The sequence below is a fragment of the Pseudozyma hubeiensis genome, assembly GCF_000403515.1.
Source record: "Pseudozyma hubeiensis SY62 DNA, scaffold: PHS45, whole genome shotgun sequence".
Taxonomy (NCBI): domain Eukaryota; kingdom Fungi; phylum Basidiomycota; class Ustilaginomycetes; order Ustilaginales; family Ustilaginaceae; genus Pseudozyma; species Pseudozyma hubeiensis.
In genome coordinates, this window is record NW_012133827.1 from 530,890 (window position 1) to 556,987 (window position 26,098).

A 26,098-nucleotide genomic window follows, 5' to 3' on the forward strand; every position below is an offset into this window, starting at 1 on the left:
CCTTTTGGGGTTTTTTTTTTTATCTATTCGCGGTCACTGTCACTGTCATTGTCACCGTCATCGTCATGTATTCTCCATCGCTCACTGCATCCGCATCGCCAACGTCATCAGTCATCGTCACGCACTTCTCTCTCAGCAAATGACTTCCACATGCCTCTGGTTTCCTGTGCCTTGACGTGCTATCAAGGTTGTGTGTGTTACCGCAAAATTGGCCTCCTGTGCTGAGTATATTCGGAAATCGGTAGTGATAAGCGCGCGGTCGTGTTGTTGCGTGCAAGCCTTGAGAGTTGCTCAGGGTCCGAGCTCACTTCGCCTCGCCTCACACTCCACATAGGCTCACGCATGTCGTACATCGTCGCTGAGTTCTCGCGACACGCCCTCTTGCCATCACACACATACCCATCGCAACAACCGCAACAGCAGGGCGCTGACTCGTCTGTGAAGCAACAAGCTTCACCTCCCGCCGTAGAATTTGCGATCGATAGTCTGCATCCATCGGCTCGGATCTCCTTCTCCAGCCTGCGATGTTCGTGATCTTATGATTTCCGCAATCAAAGCGACGTAGAGGATCGGAACGACTGTCTGTCATCATAGCACAAGATGATCATTGAAGATGAACCGGGGTCGACCACCCAATCTTCCTCATCAAAGCGTCTTTCATACGTCCCGTACCAGCGAAAGGGACATCAAAGAAATGCGTCCAGCGTTTCGCAGGTATCTGTCGCGGCCTCGCAAGCCGAGTCCGGCTCGTCGCGACCAGCATCCGATCACGCATCATCTTCGCATCCTTCCAGCTCGAGCAGTGCTTCGATTAGCAGAAGAGGCAGCGACACAGCAGACCGCGCGCCAATGTCATCCACACCTTTGCGGCCATCACCACAATCATCACGCGCACCTTCACAACTGAATCGACCAGTTATTGCTTCTCCGCTGGCACGAGGCGCAGGGCTTGTCCGATCGCACCGAGATCTTGATGCACCGCCACCACCACTACGAGTAGCGTCGAAGCTTACTTCGAGCAATGCACAATTTGCAGGCTCTGCGACTGCTACCCCGGCTCATGCGCCATCATCGATTTCCTCGGCGCCGTCACCGAGCGGCTCCACGACACGAAAGATCGACTCTTCGGCAGCTAGTCACGAACGCAGCCAAAGCACCGCTTCGACCTCGACTGTGCGTGCGCAAGATCGACCACGCTCGCCTCAAAAGCTGCCAGAAACGCCACGCGCCTCCAGCAGAATTCCGGAGAGTGGCTCGACGCCGACGGTCCGCGCTGCTTCCACTCGGGAGTCCAACAAAACAATCAATGGCGGTACGACCGTCTCATCGAGTGCTGCATCCAGCCTCCGCGGATCTAGCAGGGCATCCTCTGCCGTCGCCAGCCCTCCCGGCAGCCGGTCCTCCACCCCTATCATCGGTGCATCGGGCAGTTCCATTCCGGCTCACGTCAACTCGTATGCTGCGCTACTTGCAGCACAGTCTAGACTGGGACCCATCCCAGTACCACAAGGTGTCGCCCTCGCACAAGCTGCAGGAGACTCGGCCGCATCTGCATCACCATCGATGGCAGTCTCGAGCCCTGATGGAAGGCGAACAGCCTATCGATCCGGCTTTCAGCCTAAAGGTGTCCTTCGCGTGCGAACCAGCGAGTTTGAAGAGCTGCGGCGTAAGGGCAGAAGCGAAGGCGAGATGGAAGCGCAACGCATGGACCGAAGACTGGCAAAGCTCGTCGCCATCCACTTTGCACCCAGCAGCGATATGGAAAAGACATCGCTCGGCCCGGCAAAGAAATCGCTCAACTCGTCGTTCGCCGACCTTGACCTAGACGAGCTCAAGCGAGATCCGAGCAGCGTCATTCTCAAAGGTGGCAGCGAGCTGTGGAGTTCCTTCAGAGCACGTGGTCGAGGTGAAGACCCCGCAATCCGTCAAGCGGAGCAGACCATTGTCAACTGGCAGGACGACGCCGAAGCAAAGGCATGTCCCATATGCTCCACCCCCTTCAGCTTCACCGTGCGTAAGCATCACTGCCGTCTGTGCGGACGAGTGGTGTGCGCTTCGCCGCACCTGACTCGACTGACGTGGGCCGAGCAAATGGCTCCAGGCACAGGCAAGGTGCTGACGGTGCAGGAGCGAGCCGAACTGGACAACAAATGCTCAGGCAATATTGTCGCCGATCCCATCACTGGTCGTATCGAAGAGGTCAAGGAGGGAGCCGCCGCGGCATCGTCCAAAGCAGGTTCGAGCGCCGCACAGCCGAGGGGTGTACGCATCTGTCGTGACTGCAAGTCGATCGTTCGTAAGCGGCAGTATATGATGGACGACGAACCGCTGCCCGTGTTCATCAAGCTGTACGAGGCGCTCATGCGAGTCCAGAAGGAGATTGAGCAGTCGCTGCCCGAGTTTCAGGAGATGGTGTTGGGTTTGCAGAAGCAAGATCAGACGGCTGCGTTGGGGTCGAGCATCAGAGCCAACATCGAGCTGCAACGCGATGCCGTACAGGCGCGCAAGCAACTGTTGGCCAACTTTGCGACCTACGACGAGCTGGCGAAGCGCATTCGTGCTTTGCCGGTGGGCGAGAGGGACAGTACAGGCGCGAACGGGAGCGATGCAGCGCAGGAGAGGGTTCAGCATGCCATCTTCACACGCGCCAACCTGTTCTTGCAGCAAAACATGCTGCCGCTGCAGAGTCTGCCCAAGCCAGGCAGCAAGAAGGCGAACGGAGACGCGGGCTCGGATTCGACCGGCAGTACGCCTGGCTCTCCGCAACCAGCATCTCCACGGGTGGCACCACGACGCCCGGCACAACACGCCAGCAAAGCGTCCGTCAGCTCCATCGCCAGCTTCCGATCGCTGTTCGGTGGAGGCAGCGGATCCGGCTCCCTGCGAGCCAACTCACGCGCAGATCTCGACGACATCCACCAGCAAGAAGATGTGATCGACGACAACCTAGCTGATGCGGACCCAGCAGAGCTGAGAGAGCAACTCAAAGTGCTATTAGAGCAGGAGAAGCTCGTGGCAGATTACGTCGAGAGCGCCGCAAAGGCACGCAAGTTTGAGGATGCAAAGACGCTCAAGAAGAGCCACGACGAGCTGTGCAAGGAGATTCTCAAGATCCAGAGGCGGCTCGTAGTGGCTGGCAGCGGGAGGTGACGAGCTGGTACGAAGCGGAACGTTGATCGCCGATGGTAGCAGCACTTACATAAGCAATTAGACGGGAGTCACTCACATCACTCGTGCGACGCTGGAAAATTTAGCGCTCCCGAGCTTCTCACTCATTTGCGGTCGCTAAGGTCATACGTCGGTCCCGCGTGCAAGCTTCAGAAAACTTTGAAGTTGATCCTTTGTCGACCATCAAGACCGTACCAATGAATTGAGCCGCCTTACCCTTGCCAATCGAATCAAGAAGACCTCGGTTGAATATACCTCAACCGTTCCTGCACCGAGCGAATTGCAATAACGAACGGGAAGAAAAGCTTTGCCGAGTATCGAAAAGGCGACAATGAACAGAGACGTGCTGGGCGCTACAGTGGCTTGAACGCCAAAGGTTGATTTCAAGGGCTCATCGAGACGACCCTTTCTTGCAGCGTTTGCCGAGTAGAACGGCAATTGTTATTGGCCTTGCTGTGCGTACGAGCTCCATCGATCGGTGTCGATCTACATGCGTCGGCCGCCTCTTAAGCGAGAATATAAGCTTGCCGCCGATGGCACGATGGAGATCGAGGTGATTGAGCCGAAGCATGCGATGCTGACGCTATCTTGCGGTGCTGCTGTAGATGTTGCCGGATCTCGTCACAGCAGAGCGCGCATCGATGCACTCTGCTGCCTTCGGCATGGTCGACGATGGTCATGCGTGCATCAGCGTCACACTGCGCCCAGATCCCATCTCCGACTCGATGTGCAGCTCAATAAGGGTACGGACAGTTCTGCAATCGCGGGCCTACGACTTGCTTTCGACAGGCGACAAAGAGGCGGAGCCTGATGCGTCCGAGACCATGTAGCTACGATTCATCGGCGTGAAGGATGAGCGAAAGCGGGGCAACGGCGAACCAAAGGTCCGATATGATAAGATCGTGAGAACTTCCAAAAGGACATGCAAAGGCCGGAAGCCACCCTGAACAGGCATTGTCCACTGTGTGACACACGCAAAATCGACTCGATGGCGTCCGTGCCTATGGCTTGGCTTCTCGAACACGGCACGAAAAAAAGCGGACTTGGAAGCGGACCCTCGATTCCCGCATCAACGTGGCAAAGAGGGTTGGCTCGCATTGCCACTCCTCTAGGTACACATGTCAAATGCGGCGCCTTCTGGAGAGCAGAGCGACGCCCGGCGATCATGCTGCATACGAAGTCCCCTGGAATTTTTGATTCTCAGCAACACGTTGTATGCCGCCAACCTCGCGCATCACTCCCACGCTGTGCAGCACTTTTGCAACACAGAATCGGAGCACCTCAGATGGCCGAAAATTGATTTGCGGATCAGACCTGCCCGACACGCCAGCGTTGGTACCCCCGCGAGGGCACTTTACACCACTGCGAACCGCGTCCAGCGCCGCATTCCTCCATACTGTGTACGCGGACGCCTGAAACACATTCGATCAGGTAGAGCAGACGTTCAAACATCGACTCCGCTGTCTCGAGATGATCGAAAGAGGCAGTCGACCTGTTGCAGCATGTGGTTCTGCACAGGTTCGTAGCGAAAAACACGGCCGAAAGGAGTCGTCGTTTCGCCTTGACAGTCAGCACTCTTTGTCCAAGCTCAAGCCTGTGCTCTGCCCCGGCTCTGGTTCGCTTTGCTCGTGAATGATCCGGCGTAGCTAATCATCGACTCGTCGCACAGCAAGCTTGTCTCGATAGGTCGACGTTGATCGAAGCTTTCCCATGGTCAAGTTCGATCTGATTAGGTCCCGGTGCGAAAAGTTTTCAATTTACAGCATCGAAGCGAGGTCGCTGAGAGCCAGAGGAGTGTTTGCTCTTTGCACTCGATTGTTGCAAGCGAGCCCGGACCTCTTGACGAGCGGACCAAACCCGCCCGCCGTGAGAGAGGCTCGCCGGCTCAGCTGCTCTGTCCATCACCGGCGGATTACCTTTCTTCTTGATTTTGAAAGTCGGCAGATTCACGCTGGAATGCGGCCCTCGCCTGCGGTTACTTCAAACGGACGCACCCCGAAAATCTTTCAAATACAAAAATTCATGCTCGCTTGAATGCCGACGTTGGTCTTTCTCGGTAACTCGTCGAGTGCTGGCTGCTGTGCTGGAATTCCAGACTCCGATTCGACGATCCCATCGATCCAAGCCACGTCTAGAACGCCCACCTCTAGTCGCCGAAACTGCCACGAATTTGGTGTCTCTTGTGGACAAGCACGTTCTCGGGACAATGTGCGTTCGGTGTGATGGAAGATTTTGCCTTGGCAAACCCAGTTCTCGAATGAGATGAGATAGCAGCAAAGAGTACCAAAGTGAAAGACCGCCTGAAACGATGGGTGTCGTTGTACAATGGCAGGATGGCAGATCCGGAAGCAGATCGGTGCAAGTCATTGCCTCGTGGCTGTTCGACCAAAGAAAGGAGGGAAGCGCATCATTACAACCCTTGACCCTCGCTGTGAGCGGAGTCGACCATGATGCAGAGGCGCTACACTGCCTCGAGTTCGGCCCCGCACGTTTGGAGTGTGGGAAAGCCCGACAAGGTTGTCCGACGAGCGAGAAGAACGAGGGTTCGTCCTTGTCACGGCAGTGACAGGCAAGCGTCGCCGGCCGAGCAACCGGCTTGAGCAGATCGAATCTAATCTTTTGGCTAATTGATTGCCTCGCTCTTCTCCGCCCCGCTTTATCGGTCCTGTCGCACGACGTTCGTCCGAGACCGAGATAACCCATAGCGGGTAGCTGCAGAAAGTTGCGCGGAAGCACGATAGCGGTAATCATGGTCGGATCGCATCGTCGATCAACTTTGGACAAGATACCCCCTATGCAGACGATCGATGGATCGATGCCAAGCATATCGCTGACTGGACATACATAGCATGGTGGCTTGTGTATCATCGAAGCAGATCGCCAGGCTTTCTCAAGGTGGCTGTCGGCTTCATACAGGGGTGTGCGTCGAGTAAGATCGAAAGCCCCTTTGATCAGATCACAGGGGCAGACGAGCAGAAAAGGGCGTCGTGCGTTGCCATCACATTCCTCGTTCCTGCGTGTACACTGGTTGAGCCGTCAGCAGCTGCATCTGAAGCCACTGAAGCCAATTTTGCAATTTCTTGCCGAATTTGACTTTTCGGCCATGCATTGCCGCCCCTTTTTTCAACATCACGTTGCTGTGGGCGGCTGAGCGGCGCAGAAGTGCGCCCCCACCGACCCGAAATTCTTTTCCGCTCAGTCAACCAGGCTAAGGAACACGAGGCTAAGTTGTTCCCGTTGCAAGCTCATTTCGCATACTTTGACGGTTCCAAAGGTCTGGTCCTTCCAAGTCGCAGTCGATAAGAACCTCAAGGTGTAATAAGAGCGCTGAAATCAAGACAAGAAGGCTTGATCAAGGAGCAAGCGGCCGAGTATGCCCCGAAACATGGCTCTCAATTGCGATGGTGGAGCACAGCGGTCCGACCGGCCGTGAATCAGGCCCTGACAGCACCCTCAATTCTGAGCCGCAATAGACAACCGCAGCGCCTGCTGCGATGCGCATTGCTGAGCTTCAAGGTTGTAGATCCGATCCGATCTGTGTCAGCATCGTTGGTGGCAGACTCGATCCCTTTCCGAGACGATCAAAGCGGCCCAATGGTGTAACAGAGCAAAAGCTTCTTAGGGATCGCCATGCAGGGTAAAGGTAGCCGAGCCAAGCGATCTCTGTCGATCCTGCGAGAAGCTGAAAACGAACTTGAAAAAAAAAGATTTGCTGGCAAGCTGCTGAGACAAAGGAGAGAATTTTCAAACTCTGAGAAGAAGGAAAAAAAAAACTGAGACCTTTCAACAGTCCCCTCTTTTTTCAACTGGCCGAGCCGGTTTTTGCCTCGTGGCCTTCCTCGCTTGACTGCAAACAACACCGAGCCAACACCCCCCCATTTTTGGTGAGACATCTGGCAGACTGCCTTAGTGACACCGCTACCGAAAGGTTGGTAGCTGCTCGTGTGCTGCGGCTGCCGAAGCTGCAACTTGAGCCAGCTTCCACTGTTGCTTTTTTCGGCGACGGACTGCGTCTGCCTGCTAGCTTGGACAGATGTCAAGCTCAGATGCCGCTTTTGGGCTCGAGCACTTTCGTGCCTGTCGGACACGGCGGCGAGACGGCCCTACTTTTTGTCGAGGCCCCTCTCTGTCGGTGGCCGCCGCCGACGACGCCGTCTGGTGTGGCTCAAAATTTCGGGGTGCTACTTTGTAACTTCTCTCTTCGTCACCCCGCGCAGCTGTCACACCGCTGGTACCGCCTGCAAACCTTCTCTTCGCCATCACCTGCCGCAAACAGCAAGATAATTGTTCCTCCTGCAGATCACTACCCCCGTTCTTGGTTTCGTGCTACTTTCTAGGGTTCACTCGGCCAGCTCGAAAAAACTTTTCTTTCCCCCTTTGAGTCTCCCTTCCCTCGGCCATGGCCGCTCCGTATTCAATCAAGCCATGCTGAGTACCCCCCTGAATCGCGATCCCCGGCGCCAAACCCTTGGGAGGCTGAGCCGCTGAAGCATTGTCGCTTTACATTCTACCACTGCTTGAACGCCGCTGTCAGTCAGTTGAGCAGTCTCACGGGCATTTCCCAAGGATCAACCGTGTTCCATGGTGCCAAACACTGTCGATCCGCCTCATCTGGAAGGTTTTGTTCGCCGCAAAGAAGATCCGCCCGCCACTTGACGAGAGGACCTCCCTTTCATGCTGCCCGAGGATCCTCGGCAAATGCTGCTAGGAACACCTGAATTCTATGCCTTCGCAACAGCGACCGTACAGCGAAAACGGGCGCCCAGCTTGCTGGAACCTGGAGCATCCATATAAACCCACTGGATCAGAGTCCGTCTCTTCCGCCTCTCCTCATCAAACCCTTCCATCCACCTTACCAACCCAACGCTCCTCTCTACTCTTTCCGCAATGCTTGCCTCCAACGTCCTTGCCCTCGCTCTCGCCGTCGCCGGCGCCTCGGCCGCCCCCATCGTCAAGCGATCCAGCGGCCAGGCCACCTACTACGCCGCTGGTCTCGGTGCCTGTGGTTGGACCAACTCTGGCTCCGACTTCATCGTTGCCATGAACGCTCCCGAGTGGAACGGCGGTGCCAACTGCGGTAAGATGATCACCATCACCAACAACCAGAACGGCAACACCCAGCAGGCTCAGGTCGTCGACCTTTGCCCCGGCTGCTCGTGGGGCTCGCTCGACATGTCGACCAGCCTCTTCTCTGCCCTTAACAACGGCAACATGGACGCCGGTGTCTTCCCCATCTCGTGGTCGTACGGCTCGGGTGCCCCCGCTCAGCAGAGCAACAACGAGCAGCACCAGCAGCAGCAGCAGCAGCAGGCTACCTCGACCCAGGCTGCTCCCCAGACCACCTACACCCCCTCGTCGACGTGGACCCCTTCGGCCACCGCCACCCCCACCACTGCCACCTACAGCCAGCCCGCTCGCCCCACCGCTGTGACCTCGGCTGCTCCCCAGCCCTCGTCGAGCTCGAACAAGGACACCGTCGTCTCCACCCCCGCCTGGTGGGCTGACGTGAACAACGCTTGCGGTGTTCAGCTCGACCGTGCCTCGCTCCCCGTCGCCATCTCTTCGTCGTCGCTCCTCGCCGCTGACAAGCTCGGCAACGCTTGCGGCAAGTGGATCCAGGTCAAGAACAACCAGAACGGCAAGGAGATCTCCGTTCAGGTCGTCAACTACTACGCCGGCCCCGAGGGCGAGATTGCTCTCGGTGAGGCTTACAAGCGCATCGCCAACAACTACGAGTCCCCCGAGACCATCGAGTCGGTCACCTGGGGCTTCATCGACGGTCAGGACATGTAAAGCGTTCCACTGTCCGTGGTTTCGCTTCCCTTTCCGCGCACTCTCCATATAGACACATAGATGTAGGCACGATGCATTCGAGGGCCCTTTGACAGGTTGCTTCCTCATCATCGGCGCTCTCCTATTTCCCCCCTTTAGACTCCTTTGCTTTCTATAGTACTCTTGCATTATGGGCTTTTCGTATTTGTATTCTTACACCTTCACACACACATCACACGTCCGCCGATGTCTTCTCCCCTTCTCTGCGGGCCCCTTCTAGCAAGCGGGCACCCGAGTTCGGGGGACCATTCGTGTATACGGACGAGGATCTCATTCCTTTTTGGGAATCAAAAATGGCGTCCAGCCAGTCTCCAAAACCTTCTATCATCGCGCTCATCTTGTGATTGTTTGTGATGTCGAACAATGAGGTTCTTGAGAACAGTCTCGTGATATCTTGTTTGAAAGGGGGATTCTCACGTCAAGCAGCGCGAGAATTCGATCGAGGCGGTGGGTTACGATTCGAGAATCGATCTGCCCGATTTTGGCCCTGGGATCGAGCCGCTGACGGAACGCTGATTTCTGATTCGTTGTGAGAGAGGCGCGCGCCTCTGCCATTTGCAACCGGAGGGGAAAAAAAAAGACGCGGTTGGAAACTGGCTCTCCCTGTGTGATGGTGGCCGCCTGCTGGCAACGGATGGCCCGAATGTGGATTTTGTGTGTTGAAAACGGTTCCGGAAGGGTTCGTCTCGCTTTGGCCGGTGGTGCCAAAAGGACCCTCGCAGATCCGCTTTGTCAGTCGCTAAAGCCCCACCTGCTACAGTATTGCCGCCCCGCAATCGGACTTCGAGCATAGCCTACACGCTCAAGTACTTCCGTTCTCCGCCGTCGCGCGCTCTTTGATCGTCGACGTCACCCGCTTCTTGCAGGCTCATGCCAAGACCTCAGCCACTGCTCTCCATCATCTTCCCTCCTCGCCACCACTATAACAGGCGACATCTTCCGGACAACCTCACACGCTCTCCTGTCAAACATCCATCGCCCGGCATCCTATTGACGACCTCGTAACTGTCACAGCTCTCACAGCCACCGTCCGAACAAGGTCTCGGCACCACAACATCATGTTTGCTGCTCGTGCGACATCTGCCTCGCCAGCACGTCTGGCGGGCGCATTTCGCAGCGGCACTGTCAGCAACGCCGGTCGATCGCTCCGTGTCACCTCGTCTGCACCGAGCTCTTCGCTTTCCACACTGGCTGTCCGCAGTCGCCTCCCGAACGCGCGAACAAGCGCGGTTGCAAGCTCCTCACTCGCTCGCGCCTTCTCAACGACACCAGCTGCGCGCAGAGCCACTCCCGTCGAAGAGGGCGATGGTGAGCCTTTCGACCTCACCTCGGTCGAGCGAGTTTCGGACGAGGTCGACGTCATCATTGTCGGCGGAGGTCCAGCTGGTTTGAGTGCTGCGATCAAGATCAAACAGCTAGCCGAACAGCGCGGCGAAGAGATCCGCGTCGTCGTGCTCGAAAAGGGACCCGAGGTCGGCAACCACATTCTGTCCGGTGCTGTCATCCAGACCAATGCGCTCGACGAGCTCTTGCCAGACTGGAAGGAGCTCGGTGCCCCGCTCAACCAGCCCGCTCTTGAAGATCAGATGCGCTTCCTCACTCCCACAGGCTCATTCCCGATGCCGCATCCGCCGCAAATGTCCAACAAGGGCAACTACATTGTCTCGCTTTCTCGCGTCGTCGCATGGCTCGGCGAGCAGGCCGAAGCCGCCGGCGTCGAGATCTACCCCGGTTTCGCCGCCGCACAGCCGTTGTGGGACACGGACGCCAGCGGCAAGCCCATCGGCATCAAGGGTGTCATCACCAACGAGATCGGTCTCGACAAGTCGCGCAAGCCCAAGGACTCGTTCGAGGCAGGCATGGAGTTCCACGCTCCCATCACACTTTTCGCCGAAGGTGCACACGGCTCCATGACGCAAAAGATGATCAAGCAGCTCGGCCTGCGGGACGCGGTCGGTGCCGATCCGCAGACCTACGGTCTCGGCGTCAAGGAAGTGTGGCGAGTCAAGCCCGAGAAGCACCAGGCGGGTCTGGTCACGCACACCATGGGTTGGCCGCTCGACACCAGCACGTACGGAGGAAGCTGGACGTACCACATGGAAGACAACATGGTCTCGCTCGGCCTCGTCGTCGGTCTCGATTACGAGAACCCGTATCTGAGCCCCTTCCGCGAGTTTCAGAAGATGAAGCACCATCCTTTCTTCAAGGATCTGCTCGAGGGTGGCGAGTGCCTCGCGTACGGTGCGCGAACGCTCAACGAAGGCGGTTACCAGTCGATCCCCAAGCTTCACTTCCCCGGCGGTGCGTTGGTCGGATGCGCCGCTGGCTTCCTCAACGTGCCCAAGATCAAGGGTACGCACAACGCCATGAAGTCCGGCATGGTCGCTGCCGAAGCGGTGGTCGAGGCACTCGCCAAGCGCGCCGAGTCCGGCTCCGAGGAGAGCATCGACCTCGCCGACTACAAGACGCGGCTCGACGACACGTACGTCATGAAGGAGCTGTACGAGGTGCGCAACTTGCGACCTTCGTTCCACGGTCCGCTCGGCTTCTGGGGCGGTCTGGCGTACTCTGGTTTGGATTCCATGCTGCTCAAAGGTCGCGTGCCTTGGACGTTCCACCATCCTGGTGAGGATCACGCTCAGACCAAGCCGGCCGCTCAGTGCGAGCCTATCGAGTACCCCAAGCCGGATGGAAAGCTTTCGTTCGACATCCTCACCTCGGTTTCGAGGACGGGTACGAACCACGCTGAAGACCAACCGGTTCACCTCGTCGTCAAGGACGGTGATTACAAGGGTCACGTCGAACGCAATGTGGGAATGTTCGAAGGTCCGTTGGGTCGATGCTGCCCGGCAGGTGTGTACGAGTACGTCGAGGCGGACACCCCGGCTGACGAGGACGCGTTGGGCCAAAAACTCGTGATCAACAGTCAGAACTGCATCCACTGCTACACGTGCTCCATCAAGACTCCCGACCAGAGCATTCGTTGGGACGTGCCGGAGGGAGGTGGAGGACCCAAGTACTCTCTCACTTAATATCACACTTGTAGCGTTTTGCCAATCACAGTTCACGAATTAACTTCATGTGGAAATGAGTGTGATAAGAAAACGCAAGTTGCATGTAAAAGTACAAAGATTCGGGTGAAACGAGAGCGGAATGACCGGAGATCAGGGAGTGGGATCGACGACGATGGCAAAGTTGTTCCTGTCCTTGCCCGGGTTGATGTCGCGCTTTTTGAAGACGGTTCCGTCCCATTCCGCATCTGCTGCTGGGTTTTCGTTCTTCTTTGCAGCAGCTTTTCGTTCGGCGAGAGGTTTCCTCTGGAGCAACCATCGGGAGAGTTTGTTGGAATCGGACTGTTTGACGACGGTGAAACCTAGCGAGTCGAGGATGGCGCGCAGATGGGTCTGGTTCATGTACCTCGAGTTGGTGAGGCAGCTGAGGGGGAGCACGAGGAAGCAGAATCCGGGCACGTCCTCGGCGGTGGGGAGGTACTTGTGCACGTGTCGCAGCATCTCGCCTCTCTTTCGTACGTCGCCGACAAAGTTGATGACGAGACTGAGTGCGACCATGTTGTACTGTGCTTCCGCGGCGGTGGGGGTGGGGAAGTCGAAGAAGCTGTACTTTTGCACGTTGTCCCCCTGCGGGTGGAGGTCGATGTAGGTGGCGTCCACCCAGCGGTACTTTTCGTAGGCGGTTCCGGTGATGGCGCCGACGTCGAGCACTTTGAACTTGGGCAGGTTTCGATCGTGCTGGTAGACAGTGGCGAGCGCTTCCATGCACCATTTGCTGGTGGGTGTCTGACCGGCTTTGGCGGACCCTGTCAGCGACCAGGCCTGATACTGGGCAAGACCGCCGAGCGAATCAAGTCCAGATTGGATCTCGTCCTTCTCCGCAGCGGACTTGGCCTGCTCGAGCTGTTTGAGGAGGGTGTGGAACTTGGCGATCTTTTCGGCGTGCTCGGCGGGGGGAACGGGGGCTGCGTTGGAGTCGGTGTGTTCGTGAGCGTCCGAGGTGCCGTTGGATTTCGCTTTGCGTGCACCTTTGACGGCGGACTGCTGAACATCGGCTGACTTGGATGCGGGACCGCCTTTGCGGTTCTTGATACCGCCTCGCTTGCCTCGTGGTCGGATGAGCTTGCCACGCTTGGAGGTGGTAGGTGCCTGTTCTGAGGTGGCTGCAGGAGCAGCGGGCTCGGCGGCGACAATCGGTTCGGGAGCATCCTCAGCAACGGCGACAGGGGCAGCAGCGGCGGTGTCAGCTGCAGCAGCCTTGGCAGCTCGTGCTGCTGCTGCTCCTGGCTTGTTCTTCTTTGTTCTAGACATGCTGTTCGCGATCTTGTGTGGTGGTGTGAGTGCAATTGACTTGGCGAGAAGCACAGAGCAAGGGTCCACCTTGCTTCCACCCTGCGGCTTTGGCTTTGGCTCTCTTCCTCTTGGAAATTTTTCAGAATTTAAGAAGAAAATTGTCACTGACTGTCGACCTCGACTGTGCAGCTCCACATGAAGAAAGGGCACAAAGTCACCGCTCGATCTTCTCGTGCGCGGAATGACGGAGGGCAGAACGGTCTCCCCTCGGGTAGTCTTCCGCTGCCCGCGGTGCAAGACGGCTGTCACGAAGGATCCTCCGACTCTTTCTGTCGTTCGTCCTGCCATTATCCTGCATTCCTTCACATCGCATCGGAACATCCGTCGACCCTCGACCTTCTGCCTTCCATCAAAAAAAGGGAGGACACATCCACACGCAGCCATGAAGACATCGCAGATCGTACTCACATCGCTCTCCGTCCTCGGAGTGGCGGGTCTCGGATACGCCGTCTACTTTGACCACCGTCGTCGAACCGACCCTGCCTTCCGCAAGAGTCTGCGCAAGGAGAGCAAAAAGACGTCCAAGGCCGACAAGAAGCAGGCCGCCAAGCGCGCACAGCAGGAGGAGGGCTTCATCGAGGAGCTGCTGCAAGAGATCCGTACACCTGGCGTCTTCCCATCCGGCGTCGAGGAGCGCGAGCAATACTTCCTCAAGTACGTCTCGCTCGGCGAACAGCTCTTCGCCATGGGCACCGACAAGTACCTCGATGCTGCGGCTGCCTTCTTCCGAGCGCTCAAGGTGTACCCTCAGCCGGTGGAGTTGATCATGATCTACCAGAAGGCCGTGCCCAAGGAGGTGTTCGACACCATCATGAAGATCGTCAGCAAGGACATCGCTACGGGTGGTGGTGGAGAAGGTGCAGATGGCATGTCGGCTGCCAGCCTCGATGAGGTGGATGACGATGGACCGTCCCCTGCTGCCGCCAAGAAGGTCGATGCAGATGCTGAGGACAAGGAGGACGAGGACAGCCAGGACATGGAAGCTTCCACCTCGACCACCACCACCTCCTCCCCCGCAAAAGCACCAGCAGCACCCACCACCGACAGCGGAACCACTTCCAGCCAGGAATGGGACACTCTCTCGGCTACCAGCCTCAACGAGACCGGCGTCATGGTGCCCCCCACCGTTCCCGCCTCCACCTCGGAGCAGAGCGCAAGCTCGACCAAGCCCGAGGAGCCCAAGCCTTCCAGCATCGACACGTCCGCCGAGTCGCTCTCGACACCATCGCCGTCCAAGCAGAACTTCACATCGGGCTGGAGCCCCGCGCCCGTTTTCGGAGGCGCTTCCAGCCCGCGCGCCGAGAAGAAGGCTTCGCTCGAGAGCGATTCTGAGAAGTAAGGACTGCGGCAACAGCACAGCTGTCGCAGTTGGCTCCTCGCCTTCTCATAATACAGGAAAGCCAAAGCGACGTTGTTCTTTTGACGCGAATCGCATGCGCACTCTGATTCCGGCCTCGCACGCTATGACGCCCTGGATGGATGATTCTTTTCCCTTAGCAAATCCCTCTCGTCTCAATGTACAATCTGACTTGTTCGTTCTGCACTGTCATGATCATCTGACTATCCTCTGTCCGTCTCCATCTCAGCCGGTCCACTGCTCTGTTGGCAGTGTCGTATTGCCTCTTGCCTGTCTCAAAACCTGCTTGAGGGAGCATGGATGATGCGCCCAAAATTTCTGCAAACCGTCAAAGGGTACATGTATGCAACCTTGTTTTCTCGCCCGAAAACGTTAGCTCCGGTGGCCAAGTTGGATAAGGCATGTGGCTTATGTGATTCAGTAGCCAGGCGCCAGCACGCCCGCTACGAGTTCATGATGAGGTTTCAAATCGCAGAAAAGATTGCTTTTCTAAAAAATTTATAAAACCGCGAGATCGTGGGTTCGAGTCCCACCCGGAGCAACCCTTTTTGGTACGGGGGATTTTGACCCCTTTTGAGCCTCTGGCAGACAACCACAGACGAGAGCTATCGCCTGTTCAAATTTTGGACAAGATTGATCAAGGAATGGCCGAGTCAAGGTCATTCTAAAATTCTTGATATGATGGATTTTTGGCAACGATTCCTCTGCCGATCAATGATGGAAATTGAGCCCGATCTGACAGCGGGAAGATCCCTGACAATTAAAAAAGATATTTTTTGTGGCGAAGGTTGCCGAAGAATCTGGAAAGACAAGGTCACGGAGCTGGACAAAGCCAATGAGATAATTCAGGCCTCAATATGGCGACCTGGCAATTCGGAAGGTCGCGTGCAAGCTGGCTTAGCAGAGACAAACGTCACCCAGCAGGCATGCTCCAGCCGACCGGCTCATCTCGACGGCAGTGCCGGAATGATAATACGTCCCGCGCACAGCATCTATCAAAGGACGCAATGTTTCGTGTTCATGCTGATGCTTTGTCAGTGGATGTATGAGCACTGGCTATGGCTCCAGCTCAAGAGTGGTTGCAGATGAGAGTGGATCATAGGATGACTTTGCTGAGCTGAAAAAGATTTTCCGCTGTGGCCGGGCCTGATCGCCTGAAAAAAATGGAATGGATCGGGTGAGCCGTCGAGGAGCGCAGCGCAAATTTCGAGGTCGCTCTCACAGAACTGAGAAGAAGAACCGGAACAAGGCGGTTTGGTGGCCAAAATTGTCTGACGAAATTGTGCTCAGCCAACCAAGCTGCAGAGCACGCTCCAACAGAGCTCGAGTCTGTGCCCACAAAATCCAGCGACGTCCTTCTCCACCCGCAATTTTCGTTCTTCTTATTCGTCGTTTGCTCGCTCAGCAACTCTCCCGTCACCATCATCCTCTGATCAGAGCTCCGCATACCCCCTTTCTTCCTTCGTTGTGGATCAGTCGCACCCTTTCTTCCTTCCCGCGTCCAAACCACCTCGACCCTCCGTCTTCGCCCAAACACACTATACACAGCCATGCTCTCTCGTGGTCTTCGCGCAGCCGCTCCGGCGACAAGGCTGTTGAACCAGCCTCTCCGATCTGCCGCCCCCGGTGTTGCCGTAAGTATTTCATCGCACGTCATGTCTTTTCCGCAGCGAGAGCTCAGAGACAAGGGCGCTATTCATGTGCTAGGGAGCTAGTTTGACTGACGCTCTCTACTCTCAATTTTCGTCTGTTTTGCCTGTACACAGCGCCTCGCACCTCTTGGCGCACGATTCAACTCTGGCAAGGTTTCCGGGCCTGTCATCGGTATCGACTTGGGAAGTGAGTATCTTGCTAAATCAGCTCGATCTGGATCTTGCGGAGCGCTGTTCCGACTGCCGTTCCGGGCGAAGCACAAGCTCGAGTGGCGACGCTTCAATTGGCTCCGTTCGAGGCATCACAGCTCTTTTCCATGACGGACAATGGCAACTGACATCTTCTGCTTTTGCTTTCTTTCTCGCCCAACAGCCACCAACTCATGTGTCTCGGTAATGGAGGGCCAGCAAGCCCGTGTCATTGAAAACTCGGAAGGTGGCCGAACCACGCCATCCGTCGTTGCTTTCACCAAGGACGGCGAGCGTCTTGTCGGTCTCCCCGCCAAGCGTCAGGCTGTTGTCAACCCCGAGGCCACTCTTTTCGCTACCAAGCGTCTCATTGGCCGAAAGTTCCAGGACAAGGAGGTCCAGAAGGACTTGAACAACGTTCCCTTCAAGATCGTCCCCCACTCCAACGGTGATGCGTGGCTCGAGGCCCGTGGCCAGAAGTACTCTCCCTCCCAGATCGGCGCCTTTGTTGTCGGCAAGATGAAGGAGACCGCTTCCGGCTACCTCGGCAAGACCGTCAAGCACGCCGTCATTACCGTCCCCGCCTACTTCAACGACTCGCAGCGTCAGGCCACCAAGGACGCCGGTGCCATCGCTGGTCTCGACGTTCTCCGTGTCATCAACGAGCCCACTGCCGCCGCCCTTGCCTACGGTCTCGACCGTGACGACTCGTCGGTCATTGCCGTCTTCGACTTGGGAGGAGGTACCTTCGATATCTCGATTCTTGAGATGCAGAAGGGCGTCTTCGAGGTCAAGTCGACCAACGGTGACACCCACCTCGGTGGTGAGGACTTCGACATTGTCCTTGTCGAGCACCTCGTCAACGAGTTCAAGAAGGAGTCCGGTCTTGACCTCTCCAAGGACCGCATGGCCATCCAGCGTATTCGTGAGGCTGCCGAGAAGGCCAAGATCGAGCTTTCCAGCACCCAGCAGACCGACATCAGCTTGCCCTACATCACCGCCGACGCTTCGGGTCCCAAGCACATCAACTCCAAGATGACCCGTTCGCAGCTCGAGTCGCTCGTCGGCAAGCTCGTCGACCGCACCGTCGAGCCATGCAAGAAGGCGCTCTCGGACGCCGGCTGTAAGCCCTCGGACATCCAGGAGGTCATCATGGTCGGTGGTATGAGCCGAATGCCCAAGGTCCTCGAGACCGTCAAGGGCATCTTCAAGCGCGACCCAAGCAAGGGTGTCAACCCCGACGAGGCTGTCGCCATCGGTGCTTCGATCCAGGGTGGTGTCCTTTCCGGCCAGGTCACCGACGTTCTGCTTCTCGACGTCACCCCGCTTTCGCTCGGTATCCAGACTCTTGGCGGTGTCTTCACCCGTCTCATCAACCGCAACACTACCATCCCCACCAAGAAGTCGCAGGTCTTCTCCACCGCTGCTGATGGCCAGACTGCCGTCGACATCCAGGTCTACCAGGGTGAGCGTGAGCTCGTCCGTGACAACAAGCTGCTCGGCAACTTCCAGCTCACCGGTATCCCCCCCGCACCCAAGGGTGTTCCTCAGGTCGAGGTCACCTTCGACATTGACGCCGACGGTATCATGCACGTCTCTGCGCTCGACAAGGCCACCAACAAGGACCAGTCCATGACCATCTCGGCCGGTTCGGGTCTCAGCGACACCGAGATTGAGAAGATGGTTTCCGACGCCGAGCAGTACGCCGAGGCCGACAAGGCGCGCAAGGCCGTCATCGAGGAGGCCAACCGCGCACACTCGGTCTGCTCCGAGACCACCAAGGCCATGCAGGAGTTCAGCGAGCAGCTGCCCGCTGAGGAGAAGGAGAAGCTCAACGTGCTCATCAAGGAGACCGAGGAGCTCGCCTCCAAGGGTCTCAACGGCGATGCCGACGTCGAGGCTCAGACCATCCGCGAGAAGATCGATGCCACCCAGCAGGCTTCGCTGCAGCTGTTCAAGCTGGTTTACGAGAAGAAGGGTGCCCAGCCCGGCAACGAGAACGCCGAGTCCAAACCCGAGGGCGAGGGTGAGAAGAAGAACTAATTTTCTTTTCATGTCTCGATCCTTTCTCAGCATACCAGTTTCCACAAGTCTTTGTAACAACAGCGCTTTCCACACGCAGCACGACGTTGTAGTAGTGTAAGCATCCCCCCCAAAAACCTGTGCATTCGGAGCAGCCGGATCGTCTCGCGCCATAGCTGAGCGATTCTTGCGTCGGATACTCGTCTCGTTCTTTTGCATTCGCTTCCCAGACTGCGCATACAACTTTACATTCACCACCACCGCTTATGTTCCCAATCTTTGAAAATAATGTGTCAAAAACAAGTCAATGGATGTGATGGATGTGTGATCGAGAGCTGTTGTGTGCGGTGGGGGGGGTGGAAGTTGCGGTGGACGAATGTGATCGATGTGCGGACAGGGTGTGCGGACCTGGGGTTTTGAGTGACAACGTGAGATGTTGGGTTTTCGAAGCACAGACAGCAAACAGAGCAGAGGGAAAAAATGACCGATTGACGAAAAGAGTAGATACGAATGATGTACATTGACAAACACGAGAGAGAGAGAGAGAGTAGGTATGCAAGAGACGCAAACGGAAGACAGAGTGGGAAGAGAGACGACGTACTGCGAGGATGTAAGAACGAGTGGAGGGGTTGTAAGAGGTTTGCGATGCTAGGCGCAAGAAAGGTGATGTGAGAGGACGACGGGGGTTTTGCAGAGGACAGAGACGGTGGTGCGAGCAGAGATCAGTGGTTGTCCGAGAGCGCAGCTAGAGCGAGTTGATTCGTGAAGCTTTGGGAGGAGTGGAGTGAACTATGTCGAAACCGGCTGCCCTTGCTGAACCTCTTCCTCCTCGTCTTCCTCCTGAATGGCGTCCCCCTCACCATCGTCCAACCAGCTCGCCTCTACGGTCGCCTTTACCCTCCTCACGTACTCCTTCATATTCTCCCTGTACAAGCTCGCCGCCTCGGCGTTCGCCGGAGAATTCGGATTGGGATCGTGCAGCAAACTCTGAATGCTCGTCAAGATCGCCGCTACGTCGTACGTCGGACTCCATCTGTTCTGCAGGATGTCCAGACACAGCTCTCCGTTGGCGTAGACGTTAGGGTGGAACATCTTGGAGAGGAACTTGACTGTAGGTGGTTTGTTGGGATACGATTCGTCAAAGGTAAGGACGAGCTTGAATGTGCCGTCTTCGAACGGGGTGTCGGCAGGTCCGAAGATGACGGCATTCCAGATCATGAGGTTGTCTGCGCACGGAGCACCGGAGATTCCTCCGGGAGGATCGGTGGAGAGCCGTTTAAAGTCTCGAATCAGTCGCTTTTTGGATGGTGTAGACTGTGCGGGTGAGCGGATACGAACGATAGCGGGTCAGCAAAGGGAACACATGGGGGAGTGTGTGAACATCATAGCTAGTTGGTGAAGCGACTCACCATGTTGGACTAGGTGTCTGTGTTTATGGGTAGAGGATGCTGAGCTTCAAGAGCTTTGCGCGTGGTGCGATGAAAAATGGGCCTCGATGCCGTTCCGGAGCGGGGCGACTCGCTTTTGCAAACAGATGCTGGTAGTTCTGACGTTGAAGAGCAGAGACTCGATCGAGCTGCGTTTGAGCCAAGGTGCAGTGGCGCAAGGGTCGATGCGAAGAGAGAGAGACACAGTGTGTGTGTCTGTGTGTGTGAGGGTTCAATAAACGGTTGGTGATGGTGATGAGCTGCGAGTGTTGGTCTGGCGTAATCGGTTGTTGGCGCATTCACAAGCAGCAGGGAGGTTTTGTCACTTTGCGACGCTCCACAGCTGTCATCGTGCAACCAAAAACCTCGCAATCGAGCGTGCTCAGCTCGGCTGAGCTGCCATACCCTTTTACACACAACGGAAAATAATTTCGTACGAAAAGCCGAAGCCGATCTTACAGTGGAAATCGCGCACCACGACCGTCATAGGAAGTTATAGGATCCTAGCGATCACGCTCGGGCTGTTCACGATGCTGTCTCATCGACAACTCGCTGGGGTTTGTACACAGATACAGACTAGGATGCATTGCGATTCTATCTACGCTTCAATGCCTTACAAGTAAATGCCAAACTGCTTGAGGTTCTCGCAACTAGCATAAACCTCATCCTTGATCTTCTTGGCTGCCACCTCGTCAGCGCCGAGCCCCAAGAACCCTCGTGTCGCTGCCAACCTCCTCTCTTGATACTCTCTTTCCCTTTCGCAGCTCGAGTACATGACCTGTTTGTACGCATTCTCCACTCGCTTCTCAAAGCCTGCGATATCCTTGCTGCTGCGTTCGCCCGTGACAAATGGGTGGTTGTTGAACTGATGGTCGTTGACGTAGTAGGGAATATGATGCTTTGTCGTCATGCGCTGCGTCTTGTACAGGCTCGAGGGTTGCCATGTGAAGCTCGGGTCGGGCGTCGAGAAAAGCGACGGTGCGTACGCGAGCAAGCTGAACAGACCGAGTACGAGAAGCGGGAGAAGCTGCAGAAGGATGTTGGCGTTTTGTGGGTCGGCTTGTGCTCGACGTTGACCTGGACGTTGCTGTCGGAATTGGTGTGTGCGCACGCCAGGACCACCAAATGTGAACGTGGTTCCGCCGAATTGTGCACCACCCATGCCCATACCACCTCCGCCGAAGAACATGTTGAAAAGATCGTTGGGATCGATTTCATCGCCGTACATGCCGCCACCACGGAACGGTGTCCCTCTCATGCCGCCGAATGGGTTGCCGTGACCTGCCGCTGCCGCACCTGCCGCTGACCTTGCATTGTCCGGGTCGCCTCCGTATCGGTCGTATGCTGCTCGCTTATCTGCGTCGGTGAGGATGGTGAACGCCTTAGAGACGGACTTGAATGCCTCGTCTGCTCCGGGCGCGCCGTTCTTATCTGGGTGTAGCTGCAGCGCCAGCTTCTTGTACGCCTTTTTGATTCCATTCTCATCTACGGTCTTCTCAACTCCAAGCACCTGGTAGAAGTCTGCGCCTGCCTTTTTGATCCTCGTCACGACCTCCATCTGCGCTTGGGTGTAGGCTCGCTTTGGCGCCGCCTCAGAGGTGGAGCGTCCGTTCGTCGAGGCGCTCGCGCGGGATCGAAGACCTTCTGATGATGATGAAGCGCCGGCAGTGGCAGAGGCGGACGAAGTCGAAGCAGATGCCGATGCTGCGTTGCCAGAGGCACCGCTCTTCTCGAGTCGTACCAGCAATGCTTCCGCCGAGGGTGTCTTGAAGATGGCGATGCTCTTCTTGGCCCATTTGATGGCAGATGCCGTATCGCCGTTTGCGTCGTGCTTGAAGGCAAGCCGCAGTGCCTTTTGAGCGTCGTCTGCCTCCATGGTGGTCTGGCCGTAGTCTCGGAAGGAAGCGTTAGTTGGTGAGAAAAGAGCGGACCGTCGTCGCTAGGTTCAGCCTGATGCTTTTGGCGGCGGTCGGTCTCGTCGAACTTGCTCTGCCGAGGACCCAACCGTGAAAGGGATGCGCTGCTTCTCCGAGAGGTGTCGTCGATGCTGTTGAAAGGTGATGCAAGGGTGCCTGTGGTGTCTAGATAGCAGTTGACGAAAGCGCTTGGATCGGTTCTTCGCTACCTTTCGGTGGCTCCGGCGCTGTACGAGTGTAACGTGTCTTCTGCCGTCCGATTTTTCGTCAAGGGCCATTACGGACGACGTAACAATTTTGAAAAGTTATCCAAAAGTTCCAAAACGTCGCGTAAGTAACCTGAGCCAAAGTGTTGCACTCTTTCGCCGCCTACAAGCCATTCGTCCACCACACCATCACGATCCACGGATCCACGAATTATCACCTTAATTATCCCGTCTTGGTGCCCTAAGCTCGTACCTGAGTACGGATAGTATCACCCATAAGGACCGAGCGCTGGCGCCGTCCGTTTCCGTTCCCATGCCGGCCATCTACTCGTAGCCGCGTGCCTTGCTGGCTTCAGTCTTGCCTCTACCGTCACGCACCGATACCCGAACCTCAGCAGCCCATACCCGTCCGCCTTCATTGCGGCAGCGCTCTCCAGCTCACCATGTCGTTCAACTTCAAATGGCCGACCTTCTCGGAAGAGTTCCACACCAGCGCGGCGCAGATGCTCAACAGCGCGCTCAATCGTGGTCCCAAACCCAAAGTGATTGCAGATGACATCCTCGTCGAGGAGCTTGGCATGGGTACCATCCCACCAGAACTCGAAATCCTCGAGATCGGCGACCTTGGAACCGATCGCTTTCGTGGCATCTTTCGACTCACTTACGCCGGCGATGCACACCTCGTCCTCAAAACCAAGGTGCAGGCCAACCCTCTCTCGAAACCCAATCGACCCGATATCGGACTCTTTCCCTCCTCCAATGCTTCGAGAGGCATCCTCTTTGCCGCTGCACCGCTTGTCGTACCGATGCATCTGCGTCTCTCTTCCGTAAAGCTCCGTGCCATCGTCGTCCTCGTAGTCTCCAAAGCGAAGGGCATCACGCTCGTCTTCAAGAATGATCCCTTGGAAAGCGTCGAGGTCAGCTCCACCTTTGACAGTGTTGCCGTCATTCAGAAATACCTTCAACAAGAGATCGAAGGTCAACTTCGCGAGATGTTCAGGGAAGATCTGCCTGGAATCATTCATAGGCTCAGTCAAAAGTGGCTCAGCGGCGAGGTCAAGTCCGAGAAAGAAAGAGCCAAGCAGAAGGCCGAAGCAGAGGAACCTGCTTCAAGCTCAAGAGAGCCCACACTCACCCGCTCTACCAGCGAGCCTCTTGTTTCCATCGAGACTGCATCCGCGCCAGGCGGCACGCCACGCAAGTCGCAATCGAAAAGTAAAAAGCAAGCCAAGTCCGGCACAAGCGTCGCCAGATCCGCCTCCTCGCCAAGTCGATCGCCTCAAAAACCACGTCCGAACGTGCGCCGACCTCGCCACGTTGCAAAAGCTGCCTCTACATCAGCCGTACCGCTTCATGCCGACCTTCCTGCCTCGCTTTCTTCGCCCTTCGATGCTGCCTTCCCCGACATTGAAAACTACGACCCGACCTACGGCTTGCGCCCGGACGACCTGCCTACTCATTCCGGATTCTCTGGTCTCGGCCGTCTTGCTCAACGTGGCCTCGGTGGTCTCAAGGATCTCACCGCGTCTCCGGCGTTGGATTTCGGTCCGGCGCCAGAAACGACCCCGGACGTCGATCTCGAGCAATCCTTCATGTTCGAAGATCTCGACAGGCAGTCAGTCGAGGTTGACTCGGAGATCGAGCAGGGTCTAGATGCTTACAGCAGCTCGCAAGATGGCGACCGCACCGAGGACGACGTGACCACCGACTCGGAACTCGATGCAGCCTCGGACGAAGTTGCGGACGACGTCTCGGACATGGACGTGCAAGAGAGAGACGGCATCGTCGACACATCGCTCGACTACAGTCGCTTCGGGTATCCTCCCGCTTCAGCCGCCTTTTCGGACACAAATGAGCTCCACCGTGCCTCTTCCATCATCTTCGATGATCAACCTCAGCTTTCACGAAAGCGCAGCAAGCGAGGCTCGGTCTCTGGTCGGCCCACGCCAGGCGCAAGACGGCCGTCCTCTAGCCGCTCGGAGAGGTCAGCAAGCACCTCGGCTCCGAAGAAGAAGGAAGAGCCCGAGGTAGTCTACGAGACCATCCCGGCAGTGGGCGGAGGCACTATCACGAGGCCACGAGTCTATCATATTGCCAGTAAGGTGCAGCCGCCCGAGGTGGACTGGGACGACGAAGATACCGCGCGCCCGTCTCAGTACGGTGGCACCCCATCTACAAGGACGGGTGCGACACGATTCGGCTCAGATTACGGCAGCGCCACCATGGGTGCTCAGAGCTCACGCACAAACACCGTTCGGGGCCCGTATGACTCGCCTCACCTCGAGTCTGCCTTTGTGTCGCGGGACAGCAGCGAAGACAGCTTGGTCGATCTTCCGCCCGAGTCCCACCACAGCAGCGACGCATCGTTACAGCATGCCAAGGAAGCGGAGCGCTCATCTGTCTCGGGCTCAGATTCAAGAAGAGGCATGACGCCGGAGTCTTCCTTCCGCGACCTCTCCATCCAGGAATGGAATCAGAGCGCCGCCAGTACCACTCCGACCTCATTCCTGTCGCAACAGCGGGATGCGCACAACAGACACGACGTAGCAGCGCGGTCGGCCAGTGCCACAGCCGGCTCGCGTCCTGAGTACAATTCGGGCCTGTCCTTCCGCAAGAACAAGAGTGCGAATCATCAACGCTCCTTGACCATGGGTGGCGCTGGAGACGGCAGCCTGCCATCTCAGCGACTCGGCGAGGGCCCTGGCATGTTTGCCACTCCAGCTCGAAGTCGAGAATCAGCTGCAAGATCGACGACATCTCGACCAGGCTTCATCACATATGCCACGTCTCCGCCCGGCGACTCGTCTGCCTGGCAGCGCAGCCCACCGCTGCGTGCGTCCTCGGATCGCGACGCAGCGTTGTCGACGTCTCCAGGCACCGCACAGGACCTGCTTTCCACCTCTCCCTTCCGCGACTCGAGCTTGCATCATGGAAGCCCGAGGGGTGCGTCCAACACTGCAGGCGCATACGCCAGCGCGAAAAACAGCCCACAGACAGGCGGACACAACAAAGGCGCCCAAGGTTCGGGTTCCGCACCGACTCGATTGTCGATCGATGCTTCGGCCCACTTTTTGGACCTGGTCAAGTCCAATCATACCTTGAGTCCCTTCACGAGGAGCATGGAGCACTTTACCGTGCGAAGTGCGCCCGTGACGCCTGGATGGCAAACGGCGTCTGGTAGCGCGAGTGCGGTAGGAAGCAGCGCTGCAAGCGGAACGGGCACCACCAGCGGAAGTTCTCAAACCGGAGCCAAGGCGAAGCAGCGTCAGCACGGTAGCGGTGGATCGGGTTCGCACGATCATCTTTCCGGTGACCGAGCTAGGGTAGAGCACAAGACACAGCATCAAACAAGTTCGGCGGCACCAGCTTCGGCGTTACCTGCTCGACGGCGACGAACGTTCCAGCTGGGAGGCTCGAACTCGTCCAGCGACGATGCCGTTTCGACCAAGACGAGCCGAGCAGACCAACGCGAAGGGTCACCGTCCAACAGCGACGAGCGTGGCTTTGCGACTTTTGCTGGTTCAGGCCCCAAACCGTTCCGAGCGCCAGGATCGTCAGCGTCGTCTGCAGTGACCGATTCTTCTTCTGGCAAGGGCAATCGATCGGGAAACAAGGATCTGCGCAGGAGAAGCCGACCCGATTCGATGGGCCCTCCTTCCGAAGCTGCTAGGTTGAGCGCGTTGCGGTGGGAGGCGATTCGTGAATAGCATGCATAGATAATGGATACCCCCTTCCTTCTTTCAAACTTTGCTTGATCTCGTCTGCTCATCCCACATTCCCGGCTGGACTAGCCGCTGTCTTGGCCTTCGGTAAGCTCGTGTGCCAAGCTCGGATGTGTGATTGGAAGAATGCTGTCGAGGGTCAAGGGCGCTTAGGAGGCGAGCATTGCGAGGGGTCATGTCGGTAGAGCAGATCCGAAATGCGAAAACGGAAGGCACATTGCTGCGATAATCATGCGGAGAGAA

General features: G+C 57.0%; 11 protein-coding genes across 11 annotated transcripts; 7 read left to right on the forward strand and 4 right to left on the reverse strand.

The window, feature by feature from the left end:
* Positions 1-849: 849 nt before the first annotated feature.
* On the forward strand, positions 850-3,150 carry PHSY_004620 (hypothetical protein; the record flags this gene model as incomplete). The annotated part of the gene is made up of 1 exon (XM_012335233.1): positions 850-3,150. One exon carries the CDS (start codon positions 850-852, stop codon positions 3,148-3,150), a length of 2,301 nt encoding a protein of 766 aa, XP_012190623.1.
* A 659-nt stretch (positions 3,151-3,809) lies between these two features.
* Positions 3,810-4,584, forward strand: PHSY_004621 (hypothetical protein; the record flags this gene model as incomplete). Its single annotated transcript, XM_012335234.1, has 2 exons — positions 3,810-3,911; positions 4,438-4,584. 2 exons carry the CDS (start codon positions 3,810-3,812, stop codon positions 4,582-4,584), a joined length of 249 nt encoding a protein of 82 aa, XP_012190624.1.
* A 3,471-nt stretch (positions 4,585-8,055) lies between these two features.
* Positions 8,056-8,961, forward strand: PHSY_004622 (expansin; the record flags this gene model as incomplete). Its single annotated transcript, XM_012335235.1, has 1 exon — positions 8,056-8,961. One exon carries the CDS (start codon positions 8,056-8,058, stop codon positions 8,959-8,961), a length of 906 nt encoding a protein of 301 aa, XP_012190625.1.
* Positions 8,962-10,058: 1,097 nt separating this feature from the next.
* On the forward strand, positions 10,059-12,032 carry PHSY_004623 (electron transfer flavoprotein-ubiquinone oxidoreductase; the record flags this gene model as incomplete). The annotated part of the gene is made up of 1 exon (XM_012335236.1): positions 10,059-12,032. The coding sequence occupies one exon, from the start codon at positions 10,059-10,061 to the stop codon at positions 12,030-12,032; it is 1,974 nt and encodes a 657-aa protein (XP_012190626.1).
* A 132-nt stretch (positions 12,033-12,164) lies between these two features.
* Positions 12,165-13,685, reverse strand: PHSY_004624 (hypothetical protein; the record flags this gene model as incomplete). The annotated part of the gene is made up of 1 exon (XM_012335237.1): positions 12,165-13,685. The coding sequence occupies one exon, from the start codon at positions 13,683-13,685 to the stop codon at positions 12,165-12,167; it is 1,521 nt and encodes a 506-aa protein (XP_012190627.1).
* Positions 13,686-13,746: 61 nt separating this feature from the next.
* On the forward strand, positions 13,747-14,703 carry PHSY_004625 (import receptor subunit tom-20; the record flags this gene model as incomplete). The annotated part of the gene is made up of 1 exon (XM_012335238.1): positions 13,747-14,703. One exon carries the CDS (start codon positions 13,747-13,749, stop codon positions 14,701-14,703), a length of 957 nt encoding a protein of 318 aa, XP_012190628.1.
* Positions 14,704-16,700: 1,997 nt separating this feature from the next.
* On the forward strand, positions 16,701-18,605 carry PHSY_004626 (hypothetical protein; the record flags this gene model as incomplete). Its single annotated transcript, XM_012335239.1, has 1 exon — positions 16,701-18,605. The coding sequence occupies one exon, from the start codon at positions 16,701-16,703 to the stop codon at positions 18,603-18,605; it is 1,905 nt and encodes a 634-aa protein (XP_012190629.1).
* Positions 18,606-19,373: 768 nt separating this feature from the next.
* PHSY_004627 (hypothetical protein) lies at positions 19,374-19,802 on the reverse strand (the record flags this gene model as incomplete). Its single annotated transcript, XM_012335240.1, has 1 exon — positions 19,374-19,802. One exon carries the CDS (start codon positions 19,800-19,802, stop codon positions 19,374-19,376), a length of 429 nt encoding a protein of 142 aa, XP_012190630.1.
* An 822-nt stretch (positions 19,803-20,624) lies between these two features.
* On the reverse strand, positions 20,625-21,887 carry PHSY_004628 (hypothetical protein; the record flags this gene model as incomplete). Its single annotated transcript, XM_012335241.1, has 1 exon — positions 20,625-21,887. One exon carries the CDS (start codon positions 21,885-21,887, stop codon positions 20,625-20,627), a length of 1,263 nt encoding a protein of 420 aa, XP_012190631.1.
* Positions 21,888-21,956: 69 nt separating this feature from the next.
* Positions 21,957-22,448, reverse strand: PHSY_004629 (hypothetical protein; the record flags this gene model as incomplete). Its single annotated transcript, XM_012335242.1, has 2 exons — positions 21,957-22,176; positions 22,387-22,448. The coding sequence occupies 2 exons, from the start codon at positions 22,446-22,448 to the stop codon at positions 21,957-21,959; spliced, it is 282 nt and encodes a 93-aa protein (XP_012190632.1).
* Positions 22,449-22,576: 128 nt separating this feature from the next.
* On the forward strand, positions 22,577-25,840 carry PHSY_004630 (hypothetical protein; the record flags this gene model as incomplete). The annotated part of the gene is made up of 1 exon (XM_012335243.1): positions 22,577-25,840. The coding sequence occupies one exon, from the start codon at positions 22,577-22,579 to the stop codon at positions 25,838-25,840; it is 3,264 nt and encodes a 1,087-aa protein (XP_012190633.1).
* Positions 25,841-26,098: the final 258 nt, after the last annotated feature.